This window comes from Bubalus kerabau, chromosome 18, assembly GCF_029407905.1.
Source record: "Bubalus kerabau isolate K-KA32 ecotype Philippines breed swamp buffalo chromosome 18, PCC_UOA_SB_1v2, whole genome shotgun sequence".
Classification (NCBI taxonomy): Eukaryota; Metazoa; Chordata; class Mammalia; order Artiodactyla; family Bovidae; genus Bubalus; species Bubalus kerabau.
The window spans coordinates 73,541,368-73,561,813 of NC_073641.1; the positions used below are offsets into that span (position 1 = coordinate 73,541,368).

General features: G+C 49.5%; 1 protein-coding gene across 6 annotated transcripts in view; it reads right to left on the bottom strand.

The window, feature by feature from the left end:
• The window catches only part of CEP72 (centrosomal protein 72), a 37,116-nt gene extending 20,266 nt beyond the window's left edge, over positions 1 to 16,850 (bottom strand). For 2 of the 6 annotated variants that reach the window (XM_055554745.1, XM_055554744.1), the window contains exons 1-4: positions 16,684 to 16,845; positions 9,946 to 10,073; positions 8,901 to 9,093; positions 6,164 to 6,272 (exon numbers count right to left, since the gene is read on the bottom strand). In XM_055554745.1, the coding sequence (XP_055410720.1) occupies positions 6,164 to 6,272; positions 8,901 to 9,093; positions 9,946 to 10,073; positions 16,684 to 16,762 (509 nt within the window). In that variant the 5' untranslated portion in view covers positions 16,763 to 16,845. Of the gene's footprint in view, positions 1 to 6,163; positions 6,273 to 8,900; positions 9,094 to 9,945; positions 10,074 to 16,683 lie in introns of all 6 variants that reach the window. The other 4 variants (XM_055554750.1, XM_055554746.1, XM_055554748.1 and 1 more) reach the window with 2 other exon arrangements.
• Positions 16,851 to 20,446: the final 3,596 nt, after the last annotated feature.

Below are 20,446 nucleotides of genomic sequence, written 5' to 3' on the forward strand. Positions count from 1 at the left end.
ACATTCACACATGAGCCTGCCAGCAGGAGAGAAGGGAACTGAAGATGACTAAGAATCCCTCAAGGGAATGTCAGACACCAAATCACACAAACAGGAAGCTCTGAGAACAGTGGCAGAATAAATGCTGGGAAAAATTACACCAAGGAATATATCCAAACTGGAGAAAAGCTAAGACAAAGAAAAAAATCTTCAAACAAGTCAAAAGGGAAAATTCTTTATGTACATTATTGTTGTTCAGTTGCTAAGTCGTGTCTGGCTCTTTGTGACCCCATGGACCTCAGCATGCCAGGCTCCCCTGTCCTTCATCATCTCCTGGTGTTTGCTCAAAATCACCATCATTGAGTCCACGATGCCATCCAACTATCTCATCCTCTGCCGCCCCCTTCTCCTCCTGCCTTCAATCTTTCCCAGCATCAGGATCTTTTCCAATGAGTCGATTCTTCACATCAGGTGGCCAAAGTATTTATTGGAGCTTCAGCATCAGTCCCTCCAATCAATATTCAGGATTGATTTCCTTTAGGAATGACTGATTTGATTTCCCTGCAGTCCAAGGGATTCACAAGAGTCTTCTCCTGCACCACAATTCAAAAGCATCAGTTCTTCGGCATTTAGCCTTCTTTATGGTCCAAGCCTCATATCCATACATGACTACTGGAAAAACCATAGCTTTGATTATGTGGACCTCTGTCAGCAAAGTGGTGTCTCGTCATAGCTTTTCCTCCAAGGAGCAAGCGTCTTTTCATTCCATGGCTGCACCCAAGGTGATTCTGGAGTCCAAGGTGAGAAGAATCTGTCACTGCTCCCACGTTTCCCTCTTCTGTCCGCCATGAAGTGGCAGGACCAGATGCCATGATCTTAGTTTTCTTACTGTTTACACTGTACTTAAGTCTATTAAGTGAGCAACAATATTATGTTAAAAAACAATGTATACACTTTAATTTTAAAATGTTTTATTGCTAAAAAGTGCTAACCATCATCTGAGGCTTTTGCAAGTCATGGAAGCAATGGGATCACAGATCACTGTAATATAAAAAGCTGAAAAAGTCTGAAATACTGCAAGAATTACCAAAATGTGACACAGAGACATGAAGTGAATAAGGAACAAATGCCACTCGGAAAATGGCACGACAGACTTGCCTGACTCGAGGTTAACACAAACCTTCAATCTATGAAAACACAGAATCTGCAAAGCACAATAAAGCAAAGCACAGAAAACGAGGTCTGTCTGTCCTGTGTGCTCAGGGCGACCACCAAAGTGAAAACATGCCCATAACTGATGTGCTAAGGGGGAAAACGGAATCACTGGATGATCACGTAAAACCACAAAAGGAAGGGAAAGATCAGAAGACAAAGTAAGAACAAGGCATCAGACAGAAACAGCAAACACAGCAGCTGTTAACCCAGCTGCATCAAGAATCACTTCAGACATCAGGGTCTAAACGCACCAAGTGGAGGGCAGAGACGGTCAGCGCAGATCAAAATACAAGGCCGACTACATGTTACCTACAGAAGCCCCCTTCAAATATAAAGATGCACAGGTTAAAAGTAAATGGACAGAGAAAGAAAAACAGACTATGCCAACACCAGTCAGAACAAAGTGGAAGTAGCTACATCACTTTCAGACAGAGCTGACTTTGGGCAGTGAGAGCAGCCTGGGATAAAGAGGGGTCAGGACTCAGGGTGGCTCTGCAGGAAGACGCAGCAGCCCTGGACGGGCTTGCACCAATAAGACAGCATCAGGTTTCCCGACACAGACGCTGAGGGAACTCAGGAGGACGGATCCACTTCCCCACCCCCACATCAGAAAGGGGTGGATCCCGCAGGCAGACAGTCACCAAGGACACAGCTGGGCCCGACACCACCACCTGGAGGAGCCGGTGCCCACCGTGTCCAGATAGCAGGACGCTCGTCCCACAGTCACACGGAACACTCACCAACACAGATTCGTCCTGGGCCACAAAACACGCCTCTATACGTTAAAAAGAAAACAAATCACACGATATTTGTTCTCAGGGCACAATGAAATTAAACTTGTAACAAAATAAGTAACAGAAAGATAACTGGAAAATCTCAAAAAAAGGAAGATTAAACAACATATTCCCGAATAACATGAGTCAAAGAAACCTCAAAGTATTCTGAAGTAAAGTACTTCAAAATAAAAATATTTTCAACCAAATTAAAAAGAATATACATCTCACCGAAATTTGTGGGATGCAGTGAAAGCAATGTGTAGAAGGAAATACATAATATTGAATGCATAGTAGACGCAGTACAATCCAATATCAATGACCTAAGCTTCCACCTTAGGAAACTAAGAAAATAAATTAAATCCAAAGCAGGAAGAACAAAACTAATAGTAAAATTTAGAGCAAAAATCAATTAAGTTGAAAACAGGAAAAAAAGAAAATCAACAAATCCAAAAGCTAGTTCTAAATTTAAAAACATAAATAAAATGGAAAAACCTCTATCTATAACAGGTTAACTAGGGAAAAAAAGACGTGTCACTAACACAGGAAGTAAGAGCAGCAGCACCACTGGAGACCCTGTGGAGCAAGAGGGTAACAGAGAGCACCTGCCCACAAACGGGGTAACCCGGATGAAACGGAACCATCCTGGAAACGCACAATCTTCCAAAACCCACACCAGGAAAAGTGGGTAATAAGAACAGACTTGTATGGATTACAGACCTTGAATCAATCATTGATAGCCTCCTAAAATACCAGGTCCAGATACATTCACTGGTAAATTCTACCAACATTTAAGGAAGAAATTATACCAATTTTCTATAAGACAGAAGAGGAAACAGAGGGAATACAGCCTAACTTATTCTATGAGGCCAGCATTACCTTAATGCCAGAACCAGCAAAGACAATGCAAAGAAACTACAGACCCTTTATCTCCCATGAACACGGATGCAAAAAATCCCCAACAAATACCAGCAACTTGAGGCCAACAAGGTATGAAAAGAAGTCTACACCACAACAGAGTGGGGTTTATTCCAGGTGCACAGCTGGTTCAACATTTGGAAAAAAGTCAGTGTAATGCATCACATCAACAGGCTCAAGAAGAAGAGTCACGTGACAATATCAGTAAATACAGAAAAAGTATTCGACAAAGTCTGTGATAAAATGGTCAGTAAGCTGGGCATGGATGGGAACCTGCTGCACTCGATAAAGAACACCAACGGAAGCCTGCAGGTGGCAGCAGACCTGGTGGGAAAGACTTGCTGCCACCCCGCTAAGACCAGGAGCGAGGCGAGCAAGCCCCGCTGCCCACGGCCTTCACACCATACTGGATGTCCCAGCCAAGCAGTAAGATGAGAAAAGGAAATTAACAGCATACAGATTGGGGAGGAAGACACATACAACTACAGATGGCATGTTCAAAGACGGCATGCCATCTACAGAAAATGAAAAATCAGTCTTACAGCAAGCTCATAAAATTCAAGATGTGTGGGTTACACTGTGTCCCCTAAAAAGGGATGCTGAAGTCCTAACACCCTACACCTCAGAGCACGACCTTATTTGGAAATAAGAGTCTTTACAGAGGTAATCGAGTTAAAATGAGGAAATTATGGGGAGCCCTCGGACAAGGCAATGGCATCCTACTCCAGTACTCTTGCCTGGAAAATCCCATGGATGGAGGAGCCTGGTAGGCTGCAGTCCATGGATGCCAAGAGTCAGGCATGACTGAGCGACTTCCCTTTCACTTTTCACTTTCATGCATTGGAGAAGGAAATGGCAACCCACTCCAGTATTCTTGCCTGGACAGTCCCAGGGACGTGGGAGCCTGGTGGGCTGCCGTCTCTGGGGTTGCACAGAGTCGGACATGACTGAAGTGACTTAGCAGTAACCAATATGACTGATGTCCTTAAGAACGGGGAAATCTGGACACAGAACAGACGGGCACAATGGGGAGCTCTGTGAAAAGACGCAGGGAGAAGACAGCCACAGTGAGAAGACTGGAGAGAACGCTGGAGATGGTCAGCAAACCGTTGAAGCCGGAGTCACAGAATGGATTCCCTCCCAGGGTCTCCAGGAGGAAGCAGGGCTGACAACACCTTGATTTCAGATTTCCAGCCTAAGAACTGTAAGGCAATAAATTTCTGTTATTTTAAGCCACCCCGTTTGTGCTACTTCGTCACCAGCAGCTGCATACAAGCCAAATGCTTTCATATATTGTCAGCAATGAACAACTGGAATTTTAAATTAAAAAGCCTAAATTAGCCTCAAAAGACCAACATACTAAAGCATAAGTCTAACAAAATATGTACAGCATCAAATCAGGAAAACTACAAACCTCTGATAAATGAAATCAAAGAACTAAATAAATGGATATTCCATGTCCATGGATATGAAGACTCAATAGTGTTAAGATGTCAGTTTCTTCTCATCTGTAATTCAACACAATCTCAATCAAAATTCCAGCAAGGTATTTGGTGGATATTGACAGATTAATTCTAAAAGTTATATGGAAAGTAACTGGCAACTCAATGTTGAAGGAGGACAAAGTCACAAGACTGACACTGCGTAACTCGTAAACGCACATGGATGTGGACGAGGCTAGAGAGCTCTGCGGGGTCTCTTCTGTAGGAGGGCACCAACTCCATCACGAGGGCTCCACCCGCAGGACCTCATCGCCCCTAACAGGCCCTGTCCCCTAAAGCCACTGAGTTGGGGGTTGGGGCTCCAGCATGTAAATCTGGGGCACACAATACTTAGACCATTCTGCAGGGTCAGTTAGCTGGGTTTGAAATAGGGATGTGAGGGGAGGGGAACTCCAAGCGAGGCAGCTGAGGGAAGAGGAGATTCCCGGAATTTGGAACTGATCTTAAGATGTTAGAACATAGGTTGGCAAAGCATGGCCCACGAGTCAAATCCAACCCACACCTGTGTTGTAAAAGGTTTATTGGAACACAGTCTTTAGTTTATGTACTGTCTATAGTTGCTTTCATCTACAAAGTCAGGGTTGAGAAGTTAAAACACAGATCATACAGTCCACGGAGCTGAAAACACTCTCTCCAGCCCTTTAAAAAAAAGTCAGCTGACCTCTACGTTAGAGAAATTTACAGATGAACTAAGGTGTGTAATGGAAGAGAAAGAAAACTATTAAAAGCTTCAGACAAAACAAAATGGTATTTAAGAAGGAATATATAATCCTCACACATTACAAGCTAGGTCAACACCATGGACTGACTTATACCTTTAGAATCAACCAAACACACGAAGACTGTGCTTTCAGAACACACGTGCTACCACCCCGACATCTCAAGTCAGACATAAAGATGTAGACGGCAGGCGCTGGGAGGCGCTGAGAAGCCAGGCACAGGCGGCACAGGCTCCCACAGCCTGGCACAGCGAGCGGGAGCCCTGCCCGCAGAGCAGAGAAAGGAAGGGGGACACCGGAGGGAACGGAGCCCAAGAACCGACACGGCCAGGTGGGAAGAGGCGGCTCCAGAGCTGCCAGGTCTGTCAGAGTGCTCCCGTCCACAAACAGCAGTGTCTGCACCATCCGAGATCAGAAAGGAACAAACAGCCTGGAAGCAGCAACCATTAGAGACGGGCAGGCGGCTGCCTGAGGGGTGGGCGGGCGCTGGGAGGTGGGACCGCGGCTTCTCGCCACAGGCCTTTCGTGCTACTTATCCGACGTCAATTACTTTAACAACGTTTTCAGTATTGGGTTGGCCAGAAAGTTCTTACCATCTTACAGAAAAACTCAAATATTTTGGCCAAACTAATATTGAAAAGTAACCTACAGAAGATGTGATGGACAGGAAGAGAGGCTGTCCCGCGGTATCCTTTATCGCCAGCTGGTGTGGGGCGTCTCTCCCACCCCCACCACGCCCCCCGCAGGCCTGCCCTCTCAGTGGCAATCCGCATGCAGAGTTTGCATCTTCAGTTAATACAGAGGCTGGCATTTTTCTATCAACAGTGAACACTCCTCAAGAAGTTCAAACACCACTTCTGTTCATGGGCTTCCCTGATAGCTCAGCTGGTAAAGAATCCACCAGCAGTGCGGGAGACCTGGGTCAGGAAGACCCCCTGGAGAAGGGCAAGGCTACTCACTCCTGTATTCTCGCCTGGAGAATTGTACTATATAGTTCATGGGGTCACAGAGTTGGACATGACTGAGCGACTTTCACTCTCACTCTTCCTGTTCATACCTTTCTTCTCTGAAAACAGATGGGAAGCTCTGCTCTGAGTCCAGCGATTCCTCCGAACCAAAATGCAGCCGGGACGCTCTCCGCTCACTCTCCCTCACGGGGCGGTCATCTACAGAGAAGACACCACGGGAAAGTAGGGATCAGAGGCAGGTGCCAGGCCCGCTGTGGCGCACCTGCCGGCCTCCCATGGTCCTGCCGCCCACTCAGACTCACACACACCTGACCAGGGGCACTGCCCTGTTCTGGGGCCCTTCCCTACCCCGAGGGCCAACCCGCCACAGGAGCCCGTGGAGGTGCTGAGTGTGATCCCCGGAGGCGGCAGCTTACACCCGGCTTGAGCCTCAGACAGGAAGGGAAACACACACGCAAGTTCACGTGCAGGCACACCCTTCTCGTCTCCTCTTGACACATATCAGGGATGCTGGGCAAGGCCCCCAAACCACACTGAGTACCCCTAACAAGTGTCCACGGGCAAGGAGCCCAACACACTGGAGAGAAGAGGCCCAGGCCACGTGCTGGCACCCAGGGCTCACCTCTCAGATCCTGGGACTGGAACAGGGGCAGAGCCAAGCCTAACTGTTTCCACACGTGCCCTGGACCCAAGAAGGCCTCATGTGTCCACAGCCACACCTCCTCGGGAGTGCCCGAGGGAGGCTGCCCTCCCAAACGCTGGTGGCCAGCCCTCAGGAACTTGTCAGGACCGCCCCAGACTTGCTCAGGAAGCCAAGCCCACAGCGCCCAGAGGCGCACGTCCCAGTGAGAAACAAGGACCAAGGTGTGGACTCTGCATGGCAGCCCTGGCCCCACGCGGGGTGCCCCCGGGAGCCCCCTCCATCCCCTCGGGGACTCCGTCCCCCACACGCAGGTCTGAGGCCTCCTGGGCTCTGCACTCTCACGGCCTGGACGTGGCCTTCATGCCAGCAACTCACGACTCTACTTGCTCAGCCTGAACTTCACTGAGTCAGCGCCATGCCCCTCACTCTGAACTCAAGCTCCATGTGGCTAAGACCAGCGCAAACCCGTCTCACCCAGACCACACCCTCTCTGCACGGCAGCGGCCCCCAGGCCCGGCGAGGGCCTCCTCTGCTCCCGGCCAGAGCGCTTGGGTTACTCCCTCGGAGCTCCCACGGTGCCCCCACGGCGCCCGGCAGGAGAGCGGGCCTTCCAAGAGCTCCAGGGCTCCCGCAGCACGGACTCCAGTGACCCTCCTTTCTCATGTCTGAGTACCTTGCAGACTGGAACAACTCTATAAGACTGAATCTAAAACTTTTATCAAAAGTAGAAACTAATCATTTAAGACTGAAGACTGCACAACTTTCAAGAAGGATTGTAATGCTTCAATAGTTTACAGAATACTTATACAGTCAACTAAGGAGACCTGGGTTCGATCCCTGGGTCTGGAAGATCCCCTGGAGAAGGAAATGGCAACCCACTCCAGTATTCTTGCCTGGAGAATCCCATGGACGGAGGAACCTGATGGGCTCCAGTCCACTGGGTCGCAAAGAGTCGGACACGACTGAGCGACTTAACTAACTAAGGACACAAGCATTTAATCCTCCCAAATATCTAAACACCAACAAAACGTTGAAACCCTAAGTAGGTCTGAACAAACAGTGCGCCTCTGGGGGTCAGTGCCCCAGGCCCAGGCCAGTGTGGCCTAACCACGCAGCCAGGCTCCCTAGAGCCAGGGCCACCAGCCCGGGGACAAGGAGGTGAGCCAAGGCAGGCACAGCTGGGGTGCTTGTGAGAGACGCTCTGTGCAGTTGAGGGGGCAGAACCCGGAGTGTCTGCGGGTCCTGTGGACACTGAACGTGCAGGAGCCATGGTCTGCCCACTGCCCAGCATCTACCAGACAAGCGCTGCCATGTGGGTCTCATTTCACTACCTCAGCACCTGGGAGGTGGAGACACCCTGGAATCCCTCCAGCCTCCCTAAGCGGTCAAAGGCCCTCTGAGTAGACAACACACACTGATCACTGGGGGCACAGAAGGACCACCACCCTCCAATCAGGCAGTCGTAATTGCCCTCAAGCGGCACTTCCACAGGAGGACCAGGTCCAAGACCCTAGGCCCTCCTTCCCAGGGCCTCCCGACTGGCACACCCTCGGCTCCCGCTGCAGCGCCCTCCTCTGAAGCAGGATGAGGGGTGGGGCGGGGTCCACCAGTGGTGCCTGGGCCACAGTGGTCACAGCACAGGGGCTCCTGAGAGCCAGGATAGCGGGTGAGGGCTCTGGCCTCCCTGAGCACGACGCTACTGACTGGGTGTGGCTGGCTGGCACCCTGGTCGCTCGTCCTGCAAGCCCCAGAGATTTGGTTCTTCCTGGGCCATGGCAGCAGCCGCACCTGCCAAGAGGCCCTCCTGCGGAGGCCCTCCCGCTCTCTCACGCTGTCGCCCGGGGTGTGCGCAGCACAGTAACCTCTCGTTCCTGTGCTCTAGGCGCACGCAAAATCAGGCTGAATCCAGCCGTCCGACTGAGCCTGGGACAACACCCAGGAGGCCATGCGAGGAAACAGACAGCAGAGCTTCAGAACAGCTGGAGAGCCGAGCCAGCCCACACCTGCGCCCCGGCCAGCCCAGCAGGCACTTGTACTCTCAGGAAGTGGCTTCCCGCTGCGTTCCCAGGCGGCTTTCCTGTGAGAGGAGGAAACCAGCTCCCCTCTCCAGAAGGGGCAGCAGCGTGATCGCCCCAAGAACACAAGCAGGGCACCGAGCGAGGCTGGGAGCGCAGCCGGCCTACCCAGCTGCTGGAGCCCCGGGAGCATGTGCACCACGAAGAGGCGGTAGTCAGACTCGCTCTTCACCACGGGGTTCAGCCGCAGGTCCACGTCCAAGAGCCCCGCCAGGGAGTGGAGCCGGAAGACCTCCGCCAGCGAGGAGATGCGGTTGTAGTAGAGGTTGAGGCTCTCCAGCGCCGTCAGGCATTCAATGCCCTGCCAGGACAAACGCACGGTGAGACGGGCGTCGACACACAATCACTCCACACCCCCCGCCCCATCACCGGACAGCAGAGCACAGGTGAGCTCCGCCGCGAGCGCCGCTCCCGGGCACGAGGCGGCCGAGCGGGTCAATCCCGCCGGGCCTCACGCGCCAGCTGAGCGACACATCAAACACCAAGCTCTCACACCCAGCCCCGTCAGCGGAACCGCCGCTGCCCCCGCTTCACAGATGAGAAGACTGAGTACAGCCTGGACGAGATCTTGCGGCAGACGCTGATGCAAGGGGCAGGGCTCCCAACCAGGTTGGGGCGCTGACAGACTCGCGCTCCAGGCAGGGGTGTCCTGCCTCCCTTTCTCCCCACCGCAGGCCCTGGCAGTTCACACGGCGTTCCCGCTCGTCATCGCCTGGTGACTTCTTGTGTCCTCTCCATCACCAGCGCCTGCTGCATCAGACACGGGAGCCATTCAAGGGCCCAAGGCCGCTAACAGTCAGACACACACGGATGTGAAGTGCAGTGTGGGTGCAGAGGACAGCTGATGCAGGATGAAGACGGGCACACACACGCTCATCTTTGGGGCCTTTTTTCCTTTACAGACACAACCATCTTTGTCAGAGCGGGGTGATTTCATGTTATAGTTGGAATACAATGCGATGCATAGGAAATCCAGCTCACAGCAAACACAAGAGAACGCGGCACAGCTCTTGCAGTCACTTTACGTGCACAGTTTACAAGTTTTAGAAGCAGTCATAAAACAGAGTGCTTTTTTTTTTTTTTACCATAAATGTACTTCCCCCTGCTATTATAGCAATAAATTTTTCTTTTAAGAAACAAACCTAAAACTTACCTCTAGACTAACCAAGGAGTTTCGTGAGAGATCTAGAGATTTTAGACTTGTTAAATTCATCAAAGAATTTCCCAGGTGAGTAATCTTTTCTTGGTAAGTTCCAGGAATAGATAATGACCGAAGTTCAGCTAAGAATAAAAAATTAAGAGATTTTAAGTTTATTATTTTACTGAAAATAAATTATTACAGTAATTTAGTCTCCCTCCAAAACCCACTCACCAGGAAGCCCTAAGGGAGCTGCCAGCCCACTGCCTCTAAGCTTCCACACAGGGATCACATCTGAAACCCTCTCAGGGGCTGACCTGAGGTCACGCCATTACGGGTGAGGGCCAGTGGCACTTGGGGGGAACCATACACTTCTCTGGGACACACCCAGTGAGCACTCATAAGACAAATGTCACTACAAATATAAGTTTCCCCTCCAGGATTTGGTGATGGACAGGGAGGCTGGACGTGTTGCAATGTATGGGGTCGCAAAGAGTCAGTCACGACTGAGAGACTGAACTGAACTGAACTGAAACTGAATGAAACAGACACTCTGTGTTTGGATGCACCAAATATTTTCCTGGAAACTTTTGTTTTAAAACACATTTTGATTAAATACAAAACTGGTTTTTGGCTTTCCAGTTTCAGACAAGACAGAGCAGACACATTTCACCCTATTCCTCCCATTAGACCTAACAACCCTGGACAACAACACAGGAAGCAAGTGCCTGGCAACTGAAGGGTGGGGGCAGAAGGCCAACCGTCTAGGGACCTAAAAAAACAGGGTCAGGCACTGAGGGTTGGTTTTGTTGTCTCCTATACATCCCAATCTGAATGCAAGAGAAGCTGGCCACCCAGAAACACCCATGGACATCTACCAAAAGATATGGGTAAGCCTGCTGTCCACTGTCAAAGATGGTCAGTGATGGCCTTGCAGGACAGACTCCTGACAACCCCAGCCCCACTCCCACCCAACATCATGGGAAAATCATGGACCTCGTACCCTTGGCCTTGCACAGTGGCCAGCACTGGGACCGTGAGAGTGGACCTGACTACTGTCCTGGGCTGTCTGTAATGAGGCATCTGTAGAGGCTGTGTGTATGACAGGGGCCTGGCCACCGCCTCAGCCACAAGGCAGCATCCAGGCAGTGACAGAACCGAGTAACAAGATTTAAAAAGGAAGCAGAATCCCAATCAAAACAATCAATCAAAAGTGATGAAGAACTAGGAAAATCTCAATCTGAATGAGAGAAAACAATAGACACCAATAATGAGATGAGAGAAGCCAGAATTATCTAACAAGGATTTTAAAGAAACTGATACAAAAATAGTTCAATGAGCAATTATGAACATGCTTTAAAAAATGAGAAAGTAGGGATTCTTGGCAAAAACCCAGAAGATATAAAGAAGAAACAAATAGAAATTTGAGAAGTGAAAAATAACTGAAAGAAACAAACAAAAAGCATGGGAGAAGCTTAATAACAGAATGGAGATGACAGGGAAAAATTCAAAGAGAGTAAATGCAAAGATAAATTAAACAAAATTGTCCTATCTGACCAAGAGAGAAAACAGACTGAAAAAATGAACAGAGCTTCAAGGTTCTGTAGAAATAGAAAAAGCAATCTAACATTCATGTCCTTGGGAACCATGGAGTTCCAATTAGAGTTTCAAGAAGAGAAAAACAGCATGGCTTTAAAAAAAAAAAAAAAAAAATTAAAGAAGTAACAGCTGAAAACTTTCCAAATTTGGCAAAAAAACAAAAACCTACACATTCAAGAAGCTGAAAAAACACCAAACAGAATAAAGGCAAAAGCTAACACATCAGAATCAAAACCACTGACGGCAATGAAAGAATCTCGAGAGCAACCAGAGAGAAAGGCATCACCCAGAGGGAGACACAACTCCCGTGGTAGGGAGTGACTCTTCATAAACCATGGTGGCCTAAAGGAAGTGCTCTCACATTTTTCAATTGCTGAAAAAAAGAACTTTCGTCCTAGAAATCTATATTCTCCAATTACAGTCTTTACGAATGAAGGTGAAATACAGGTATTCTTAAATGAAGAAACACTAAGAGAACTTTTCACCAGCACACCTGCCGGAAGATAACTGCTTAAGAAAGATCTTTAAACATTAAGGAAAGATAAAAGAAGGAAACCTGGGACATCAGGCATGAAGAAATGAAACACGTAAACACGTGGGTTAATGCTTCCTCCTAAGCTATTTAAACTGTCAGATGATTGTAAAAAGCAAAAATCTCACCATTACTGTGGCTCTCAGGTATGCAGATGAAATATCTAGACAAATCATATAGTGGGAGAATAATGAAACCTAAATGGTGGTACACTTGCAGAGTACATCATGTGAAATGCTGGGCTGGATGAAGCACAAGCTGGAATCAAGACTGCCAGGAGAAATATCAATAACCTCAGATATGCAGATGATATTTGCATATATCATACAGGGTGGCTGCATTCCCTGGTGGCTCAGACAGTAAAGCATCTGCCTGTGAGGCGGGAGACCCGGGTTCGATTGCTAGGTTGGGAAGATCCCCTGGAGAAGAAAATGGCCACCCACTCCAGTATTCTTGCCTGGAAAATCCCATGGACGGAGGAGCCTGGTGGGCTACAGTCCAAGGGGTTGCAAAGAGTTGGACACGACTGAGCGACTTCATTTTCACACAGATGACACCACCCTAATGGAACACAGTGAAGAGAAACTAAAGAGCCTCTTGATGAGGGTGAAAGAGGCGAGTGAAAAAGCTGGCTTAAAACTCAACATTCAAAAAACAAAGATCATGGCATCTAGTCCTATCACTTCACAGTAAATAGATGGGGAAAAAATGCAAACAGTGAGAGACTTTATTTTCTTGGGCTTCAAAATCACTGAGGATGGTGACTGTAGCCATGAGATTAAAAGACACTTGCTCCTTGGAAGAAAAGCTATGACAAACTTAAGACAGCGTATTAAAAAGCAAAGACATCACTTTGCTGACAAAGGTTCATATAGTCAGGCTATGGTTTTTCTAGTAGTCACGTAGAGATGTGAGAGTTGAACCATAAAGAAGGCTGAGCGCCAAAGAACTGATGCTTTTACACTGTGGTGCTGGAGGAGACTCTTGGTCCCTTGGACTGCAAGGAGATCAAACCAGTCAATCCTAAAGGAAATCAACCCCAGATATTCACTAGAAAGACCTATGTTAAAGCCCCAATACTCTGGCCACCTGGTGCAAACAGCTGACTCATTGGAAAAGACCCTAATGCTGGGAAAGATTGAAGGCAGAAGGAGGGGGCAGGAGAGGACGAGATGGTTGGATGGCATCACTGACTCAATGGGCATGATTTTGAGCAAAGTCCAGGAGATAGTGAAGGACAGGGAAGCCTGGCGTGCTGCAGTCCACTGGATCTCAAAGAGTCGTACACAACTGAGCAACCGAACGACAACAACAAAAAATGGTGGTAAAATTTCTATTTTCACTTGACGTGGTAAACCATCCACACAAGTAAACTGTGTTAAATCACATAAACACTGTACACTGTAATATGTAGAGCAATGACTAAAAAAGGTATATGAAGAGATATGGTCAGAAATGTAATAGATAAATCAAAATGAAATAATAAAAAATACTCAAGGAAGGAAGGAAGGGGCTTCCCTTGTGGCTCACCTGGTAAAGAATCTGCCTGCAATGCAGGAGACTTGGGTTCGACCCCTGGGTTGGGAAGATCCCCTGGAGAAGGAAATGGCTACCCACTCCAACATTCTTGCCTGGAGAATTCCATGGACAGAGGAGACTAGCAGACTACAGTCCATGGGGTCACAAAGAGTTGGATACAACTGAGCAACTAACATTTTTACATTGTAAAAGACAGAGGTTAGCAGAGTAGATTAGAAATTATATATAGTATATATTGATTCCCCTGTTAATTCAGTCAGTAAAGAATCTGGCTACTACGCAGGAGACCCGGGTTCGATTCCTGGGTGGGAAAGATCCCCTGGAGAAGGAAATGGCAACTCATTATAGTATGCCTGCCTGGAAAATCCCATGGAGAGAGAGCCCGGAGGGCTAGTCCATGGGGTCACAAGAGTTGGACACAACTTAGCGACTAAACCACCATATACCGTCTACAAGAAACTCATTTCAAATATTACGATATATGTACGCTTACAGATGAAATAGTAAACAAATAAATAAAGACATGCCCTGCAAATACTAGACAAAAGAAAGCTGGAGAGGCTACACTCAGTCAGTTCGGTCGCTCAGTCCTGTCGAACTCTTTGCAACTCCATGGACTGCAGCACGCCAGGCCTCCCTGTCTGTCACCAACTCCTGGAGCTTGCTCAAACTCATGTCCATTGAGTCAGTGATGCTATTCAACCATCTCATCCTCTGTCATCTCCTTCTCTTTCTGCCTTCAATCTTTCCCAGCTTCAGGGTCTTTTCCAGTGAGTCAACTCTTTGCATCAAATATTCAGGACTGATTTCCTTTAGGATGAACTGGTTGGATCTCGTTGCAGTCCAAGGGACTCTCAAGAGTCTTCTCCAACACCACAGTTCAAAAGCATCAATTCTTTAGCACTCAGCTTTCTTTATGGTTCAACTCACACATCCATACATGACTACACTAATTAGGCTACAGTGTTGGAGAAGACTCTTGAGAGTCCCTCGGACTGCAAGGAGATCCAACCAGTCCATCCTAAAGGAGATCAGTCCTGGGTGTTCATTGGAAGGACTGATGCTGAAGCTGAAACTCCAAAACTTTGGCCACCTGATGCGAAGAGTTGACTCATTGGAAAAGACCCTGATGCTGGGAGGGATTGGCAGCAGGAGTAGAAGGGGACGACAGAGGATGAGATGGCTGGATGGCATCACCTACTCGATGGACATGAGTTTGAGTAAACTCCGGGAGTTGGTGATGGACAGGGAGGTCTGGCGTGCTGTGATTCACGGGGTCACAAAGAGTCGGACACAACTGAGGGACTGAACTGAACTGAATATTAGATAAAGTAGATGTCTCACTGTAGAAAATTATCAGGGATAAGGAGGAATACCACATATGTTACAAAGGTCACTCCAATATGAAGACATAAAAATCCTAAATATGTATGCACCAAATAGCAGTTTCAAGACACATGAAGTGGAAAGAGAAATAGATAAATCCACAATTATAGTTAGGGATCTCCATACCTATCTCCTGGTAATTAAGAGACTCACTGGACAGAAAATCAGCAAGGATAAAAAAGAACTGAGCAACGTAAGTCAACAGAATCAAACTGATGTTTATACAACACTCCAGTCAGTGACAGAGTACACATTCCTTCCAACTGCACTTGGTACATATAGGCCAGATCGTGGGCCATAAAACCAACTTCAACAAATGTAAAACAATTAAGACCATACAGAGTATGTTTTCTGACCATAATGGAATCACATCAGAATAAATAACAGAAAGAAAAAAATACCAAACAAACTAGGAAAACCTCCAGTCACACAAAAATGAAAAAACACATTTCTGAACAATCCATAGGTCTAAGAGAAAGTCAAGGGAAATGTAAAAAACGCAGTGAACTAAATGAAAACGAAAATACAACAAAACTTTTGGATGCAGCTAAAGTTGTGCTTAAAGGGAAACTTATAGCACTGAAATGAAAGTCTCAAATCAGAATCTAAATTTTCATCTCAAGAATCAAGAAAAAGAGCAAAATAAATGCAAAGCAGCAGAAAGAAGAAAATAATACAGAATCAATGAAATTCAAAACCAAAAAACCTATGAAGAAAACCCCAAAGCTGGCTCACTGACAAGTGTAATAAAATCCATAAACTTCAAGAAAAGACCAGAAAAGAGAAGACAGAAATGACCAGTATCAGGAATGGAAGAAGGGTATCACTACAGACCACACAGACATTAACAAGCTAATAAGGAAATACCACAAACTCTATACACATAAATTTAACATGGATGAAATCAGTTTTGCAAAACCCCACACACCCATAAGTCACTTAAGATGAAGTCGATAATATGAATAGTTCTATAACAACTGCAGACATTGTATTTGTAATTTAAAAGCTTCAAATACAGAAATTTTCAGGCGCACAAGGTTTCGCTGGAAAGTTCTATCAAGCAAAAAAGACCGGGCACCAATTTTACAGACTCTCTTCTAGAAAACCGAAGAGGCACTTTGCCCACGATGTCATGGGCTCGGTGTCACCTTGATACCAGAACCAGACAAAAATAATAAAAAAAGAAAACTAGCGCCCAACGTCCGTCTGGAACACGAGTCCAGGGATCCTCGGCCTGGGAGGGGGAACGAGTCCCGCCACAGGAGAGGTCGCCCCTCCTCCGGGAACGAAGGTGCTTCAAGCTTTCGCAGAAAGCCCTCCTAACCCAGCGGACGAACGGGTGAAAGGAAACCCCAGCGATCTTCCCGATGACGCCAAGAGCACCGCCGCCAAGGCCCCGCAGACGCGCCCCAGGGCAGCTCCGCAGACGGCGCGAGGGCCCGCCGCCCCCGCCCCTCAAGGGCCTCCGCTCGGGACCCCAGCTCGCCCCGGGCCCCGCTCTCAGCCCCACCGCCGCCCGCCCCGCTTCGCGCTCCCCGCGCCCGCCCCTCAGGCCTGGGGCGGCTCGGAACCTAGCGGTCTCTTTAGGCACCTCTGCCCTGACCGGTCCTCCGACACGGCGGCGGGAAGCTCGCGCCCTCGGTCAGCGCCGCCCGCCGCCCGCCGCCCGCCGCCCGCCGCCCGCCCCTGGCGCGCACCCAGGTCGCAGGGAGGCGCCAGGCCGCTCTTCTCCCGGATCTTCTCCTCACACAGCACCACCCGCCCGCCCGGCGCCATACTTTCAAACGGCGCGCACCTGCCCGCGCCTGCGCGCCGGGGACGCAGAGGGCCGCGGGGAGGGGCGGTGCCGAGGGCGGTGCCAAGGGGCGGGGCTGGAGGGAAACGGCGGGGGTCGAGGGCGAAGTGGGCGTGGCCAAGGCTTGTAAGGTGCGGGGGGTGTGGGGGCTGAGCGAAGGGGCGGGGCCGAGGGCGGGTGGGCGGAGCCAAGGCCGTAGGGCGCAGGGATGTGGCTCTGGCCGAGGCAGCCTGGAGGCGGGGTTAGGGTAAATTGGGGCCCGCCCCACGGCATACCTGAGTTCCCGCCCCACTTGGGGACCTCGCCTCACCAGGGCACCTGCCCCAAATGGGGCCCCTACCCACCCCCAGATTAGTCTGCATCCTGGGCTGCGGACCCGCGGGTTCTGCGGGGGTTGCGGCGGCCTACGTGGAGTCTCGGGGCTCTCCCGCCCTCCACGGTCAGGTCACTCGGCCACGGTGGGTCCGGCTCTGCCCACGTCCGCAGTTCCTAGGTGACAAGCCTGAACCGCGGGGTTCACGGTGTGTCGGGCTCCCTGGGCCTTTTGTGGAGCGCCTCCAGGGAAGACCTGCATTCCCGTCTGCCTGACTCTGCCCCAGGCAGCCCGCGTCCTGGGGGTTCCCTTGCCCAGGTCTGGCTTGTTGGTAGCTTCCCCTGGCATGTCACAGCCTGGGTGGTGGCACCGGGGGTGTAGATAAGATTGTAGGGGCAGGTATAAGGCGCTGGTGTGGGACAGTATGGCAGAGTGTAGGAGAGGTGTAGACAGAGTGTAGGGCAGGGTGTAGACAGGGGCTGTGCTCAGGGGGCTGGGGTGTGGGCCCCCTGCAGGGTACCAGAATCTCTCCTGAGCAGGGCAGGGCTTCAGACCTGCTGGGCCAGGCCCCATGGGGCCCTGTGCCAAGTCATCTATGGAGACCAGCAAACATTCAGTGATGCTTCATAACTGCCTAGGGAGGCTTCCACTTGGAAGCCTCCCTGGAATGTTCTAGAAAGCTGTAGAGGACTCAGGATTGGGCTACCCGACCTGAAGTGACTGGCAGCAGGAGGAAGCAGTGGTGTTTGGAGTGTGGGCTGTGCCCTGACTGACAAGCTGCTCAGCCTTGAGCCCCAGACCGCAGGGTCAGAACATCCCAGGGAGAAGATGGCCACAGAGATGGAGACCTGAGGGTGAGCCCACGGCAGTCATGCACTGGACAGTCAGAGGGAGCCTCCAGGGCGCTGGTGGCCTGGGACGTCCTGGACTTTCCCCGCACTTCATCTGGCCTTGGCTGGGCGGTGAGGGCAGGAGGAGACAGGGCAAGCGCCTGTGGCACTGGCCGTGGGCCCTGGGAACCGTGACCTGTTGGATCAGTGTCTCTCTACCCTGGGGTGGATGCCGGCATGGTCACTTCAGCCCCGAGGAAACACCAGCCGACTAGGGGCACCTGGACCGAGAATCAGACGAGCTCAGCCCAGGGGAGCTTCTGCACCAGGCCCTCCACACAGGAGGCAAGGAGCTGCACAACCCCACCTCCACTCCACTGAACGCCTCTGGCAGCCCAAGCTCCAGCTCAGGCGGCCATTCCCCTGCCAGATGGCAGGGAACCCCCGGTCACATGCGAGGCACCGCCCAGCGGCCAGGGCTCTGGGGCCTCACCCATCAAGTGACAGGCATCTGGTCAAGGACAGCTGCTCACTGGTTCTTGTGCTCATTCGTTCATAAATGTTGAAGGAAAGAGCCCTTTCCCAGCGGTTTTTATATACAAGGTCAACACCAATATGTGTGAATTGTCAATGCATCATTTTGCCAACTAGCCTGTATCCAAAGTGTGGCATACCATGGGGTGTGATGGTGCCTACAGCTGTTTGGAAGGTGAACGGAATTGAGAGTGGGCAGGGGCTCATGTAAACATCTTACTATCGTGACTACCTCAACTGAACACAGAACGGAGTCTGTGTTCACACGTGCGTGTAAATGCTTATATCCAACTGAGCTTTCAGTTAAGATGCAAGTAAAACCCACTGGACCCAGGAGCTATCAGGGGAACCTGATGTAAGGACAGCCGGCTAGAATCCCTAAAGTGGGCTGAGCTCAGCTTGGCTGGCTGGCAGCCAACCCTCTCTCCTGGACACTTGGCCACGCAGCTTGGTTCACAGGGGCAGGGCTCCTTCCTGGCTTTGTCCAGCTAGAGATCCTGCCCTGCCCACAGAGTCCACAGCCCCAAGAGTCCCCTGTTCTGCTGACCTGGGTGGACCGTCCCCAGAGCTCCTGAGCCACCTCTGTGCCCACCAGGGCTTCAGCTAGGTGAGGAGGTAACTGAAGCCAGCTTCTCCCTACAGTTGCTGACACCTAAAAGCCTGAGTTCCGTTCAGTCGCTCAGTCGTGTCCGACTCTTTGGGACCCCATGGACTACAGCACTCCAGGCCTCCCTGTCCATCATCAACTCCCGGAGTTTACTCAAACTCATGTCCATTGAGTCAGGATGCTATTCAACCATCTCATCCTCTGTCATCCCCTTCTCCTCCTGCCTTCAGTCTTTCCCAGAATCAGGGTCTTTTCCAATGAGTCAGTTCGTCGCATCAGGTGGCCAAAGTATTGGAGTTTCAGCTTTAGCATCAGTCCTTCCAATGAATATTCAGGACTGTTTTCATTTAGGATTGACTGGTTGGATCTCTTTGCAGTCCAAGGGACTCTCATGAGTCTTCTCCAACACCACAGTTCAAAAGCATCAATTCTTCAGTGCTCAGCTTTCTTTGTGGTTCAAAGAACCATGTCCATATATGACTACTGGAAAAACCATAGCCTTGACTATACAGACCTTTGTCAGCAAAGTAATGTCTCTGCTTTTTAATATGCTGTCTAGGTTGGTCATAGTTTTTCTTCCAAGGAGCAAGTATCTTTTAGTTTCATGGCTGCAGTCACCATCCACAGTGATTTTGTAGCCCAAGAAAATAAAGTCTGTCACTGTTTCCATTGTTTCCCCATCTATTTGTCATAAAGTGATGGGACCAGATGCCATGATCTTAGTTTTCTGAATGTTGAGTTTTAAGCCAACTTTTTCACTCTCCTCTTTCACTTTCATGAAAAGACTCTTCTCTTTAGTTCCTCTTCACTTTCTTCCATTAGGGTGGTGTCCTCTGCACATCTGAGATTATTGATATTTCTCCCAGCAATCTTGATTCCACCTTATGCTTCGTCCAGTCCAGCATTTCTCATGATGTACTCTGCATAGAAGTTAAATAAGCAGGGTGACAATATACAGCCTTGACATACTCCTTTCCCAATTTGTAACCAGGCTGTTGTTCCATGTCCGGTTCTAACTGTTGCTTCTTGACCCGCATACAGATTTCTCAGGAGGCAAGTAAAGTGCTCTGGTATTCCCATCTCTTGAAGAATTTTCCACAGTTGGTTGTGATCCACAAAGTCAAAGGCTTTGGTGTAATCAATAAAGCAGAAGTAGATGGTTTTCTGGAATTCTCTTGCTTTTTCTATGACCGGATGTTGACAATTTGATCTCTGGTTCCTTTCTCTGCCTTTTCTAAATCCAGCTTGTACATCTGGAAGTTTTCTATTCATATACTGTTAAAGCCTAGCTTGGAGAATTTTGAGCAGTACTTTGCTAGCATGTGAAATGAGTGCAATTGTGTGGTAGTTGGAACAGTCTTTGGCATTGCGTTTCTTTGGG